This window comes from Larimichthys crocea, chromosome VI (assembly GCF_000972845.2).
Source record: "Larimichthys crocea isolate SSNF chromosome VI, L_crocea_2.0, whole genome shotgun sequence".
Classification (NCBI taxonomy): Eukaryota; Metazoa; Chordata; class Actinopteri; family Sciaenidae; genus Larimichthys; species Larimichthys crocea.
Window position 1 is genome coordinate 22,540,658 of NC_040016.1, and position 2,531 is coordinate 22,543,188.

General features: G+C 48.8%; 1 protein-coding gene across 1 annotated transcript in view; it reads right to left on the bottom strand.

Moving 5' to 3' along the window:
• Nucleotides 1–1,876, bottom strand: part of LOC109142199 (uncharacterized) — a 17,633-nt gene extending 15,757 nt beyond the window's left edge. The window contains exon 1 of the mRNA XM_027278842.1: nt 1,798–1,876. Coding sequence (XP_027134643.1) covers nt 1,798–1,837 — 40 coding nt within the window. The 5' untranslated portion in view covers nt 1,838–1,876. The remainder of the gene's footprint in view (nt 1–1,797) is intronic.
• Nucleotides 1,877–2,531: the final 655 nt, after the last annotated feature.

Below are 2,531 nucleotides of genomic sequence, written 5' to 3' on the forward strand. Positions count from 1 at the left end.
CGATGCGGGGAGCAGCGGTTACTCTGAGCTCCTTGCGGATGGCCGAGCTTCTCACCCTATCTCTAAGGGAGACCCCAGCCACCCTGCGAAGGAGGCTCATTTCGGCCGCTTGTATTCGTGCTCTCATTCTTTCGGTCACTACCCAAAGCTCGTGACCATAGGTGAGGGTAGGAACGCAGATCGACTGGTAAATCAAGAGCTTCGCCTTTCGGCTCAGCTCCTTCTTCACCACGACGGACCAGTGCAGAGTCTGCATCACTGCAGAAGCCGCACCGATCCGCCGGGCGATCTCCCCTTCCATCCTTCCCTCACTCGTGAACAAGACCCCGAGATACTTGAACCTCCCACTTAAGGCAGGATCTCGTCCCCGACCCAGAGGCTGCACTCCACCCTTTTCCGATCCAGAACCATGGCCTCAGATTTGGAGGTGCTGATTCTCATCCCAGCCACTTCGCACTCGGCTGCAAACCGCTCCAGAGAGAGCTGAAGGTCACGCTCCGATGAAGCCAACAGGACTAGATCGTCCGCAAAAAGCAGCGACCCAATCCTGAGGCCACGGAACCGCAGCCCCTCAATGCCCTGGCTGCGTAGAATTCTGTCCATGAAGGTTATGAACAGAACCGGTGACAAAGGGCAGCCCTGGCGGAGTCCAACTCCCACCGGAAAAAGGTCCGACTTACTGCCGGCAATGCGCAATTAATGGGTCCGGAACCCCATACTCCCGGGCACCCCCCACAGGACTCCCCGAGGGACACGGTCGAACGCCTTCTCCAGATCCACAAAGCACATGTAGACTGGTTGGGCGAACTCCCATGCACCCTCCAGGACCGCGCTAAGGGTATAGAGCTGGTCCACAGTTCCACGACCAGGACGAAAACCACACTGCTCCTCCTGGATCCGAGGTTTGACAATCTTGCGGACCCTCCTCTCCAGGACCCCCGAATCAGTGAGGAACATTTTAAAATAGTGAGATCATCAGCCGACATGAAACATTCACAACATTTATATATTCCACAGACAGAGAGCTATAAAAATGCTGAGTCACCTTTAAGATTGCTGATCCATTTTTTGCAGGCCTGTCGTATGGTTCTCTTTTTATGCTGCTCTCAGTTGTTGCTGTTTTGGTTGTTGCTGTTGCTGTTGGTGGTTTGGTTGTTGCTGGTGGTTGGGTTTTGGTTGTTGCTTGTGCTGTTGGTGTTGTGTTGTGTGTGTGGTTGTTGTGGGTTCTGGTCTTGTTTTGTTGTCGTGTCACCTGATCAGTGAAAACGAGTCACCAAACTGGTGAGCACCAAACTCGTGCTGTGATATGACTAATATTCAAACTCACATCCATAAAATCAACAAATATTTCAGGTCATCATTCACTCAGTCTGAAGTGACTTTAAACAGCTCGACTTATTCTCACCTGGTTTCTTACCTGAGGGCTGAAGTCTGAAGGGAAACAGCTGCACTTTGTCACCATTAGTCACTTCACACGTCAGTAAGTCAGAGTTTGATGTGTGAATGAAATGAGAAGTCGTAAAGGTCACAGAGGCAGAGCAGCAGACTGTGATGTCTGCATCTTGTGATTTATCCACATCTTTACCCTCAAACCGCCACTTCACTGTGTGTGACACCATTCCTATGTCGACACAGAGCCGGACACACACCTGATCATTGATCTTGTGTTCAGTCACTGGTGAAGATGGAGATAATGTGAGAGAAAGACAACAAGAGTCAAATTCACTTCATCATTATTATCATAATTATTGTGATGTTTCACAGTTTGGCTGAAAATATGATGATGGAAATACTCACTGGTAACAAAAGACAGATCAACCACAAAGACTGACTTCATTCGTCCTGGTTTGTATTGGGTACAGTAGTAACTTCCAGCATCATCTCTCTCTTTGTTTTCCCTTTTTTTGTTTTTTGTTAGAAACAAGAAGAGGAAGCTGATGTTGTGAAGACTGGTCTGAAGTGTGAAGTCAGTTTAAAGATTCGGACGTCTTGTGCAGTGGTTTGTCTCTTAGTTTCCATGACGCCAGACAAATGTAGCAAGCTGAGCTACGATAAAATGACAAAAGTAGCTTAACTTTTTTTTTTAACGTCAAACGAACTTCAGTCCAAGTTATTGCTATCGATGATCAATGAACCTGAGACAAACAGATCAGATCAATACTTTATTAAACTGTTCTCTCAACAAAACCAAAACCATAATCACCACAAAAAAACAGGTGGTGTGTACACACACACACACACACAAACACACACAGAAGCCGCACCGATCCGCCGGGCGATCTCCCATTCCATCCTTCCCTCACTCGTGAACAAGACCCCGAGATACTTGAACTCCTCCACTTAAGGCAGGATCTCGTCCCCGACCCAGAGGCTGCACTCCACCCTTTTCCGACTCAGAACCATGGCCTCAGATTTGGAGGTGCTGATTCTCATCCCAGCCACTTCGCACTCGGCTCCAAACCGCTCCAGAGAGAGCTGAAGGTCACGCTCCGATGAAGCCAACAGGACTAGATCGTCCGCAAAAAGCAGCG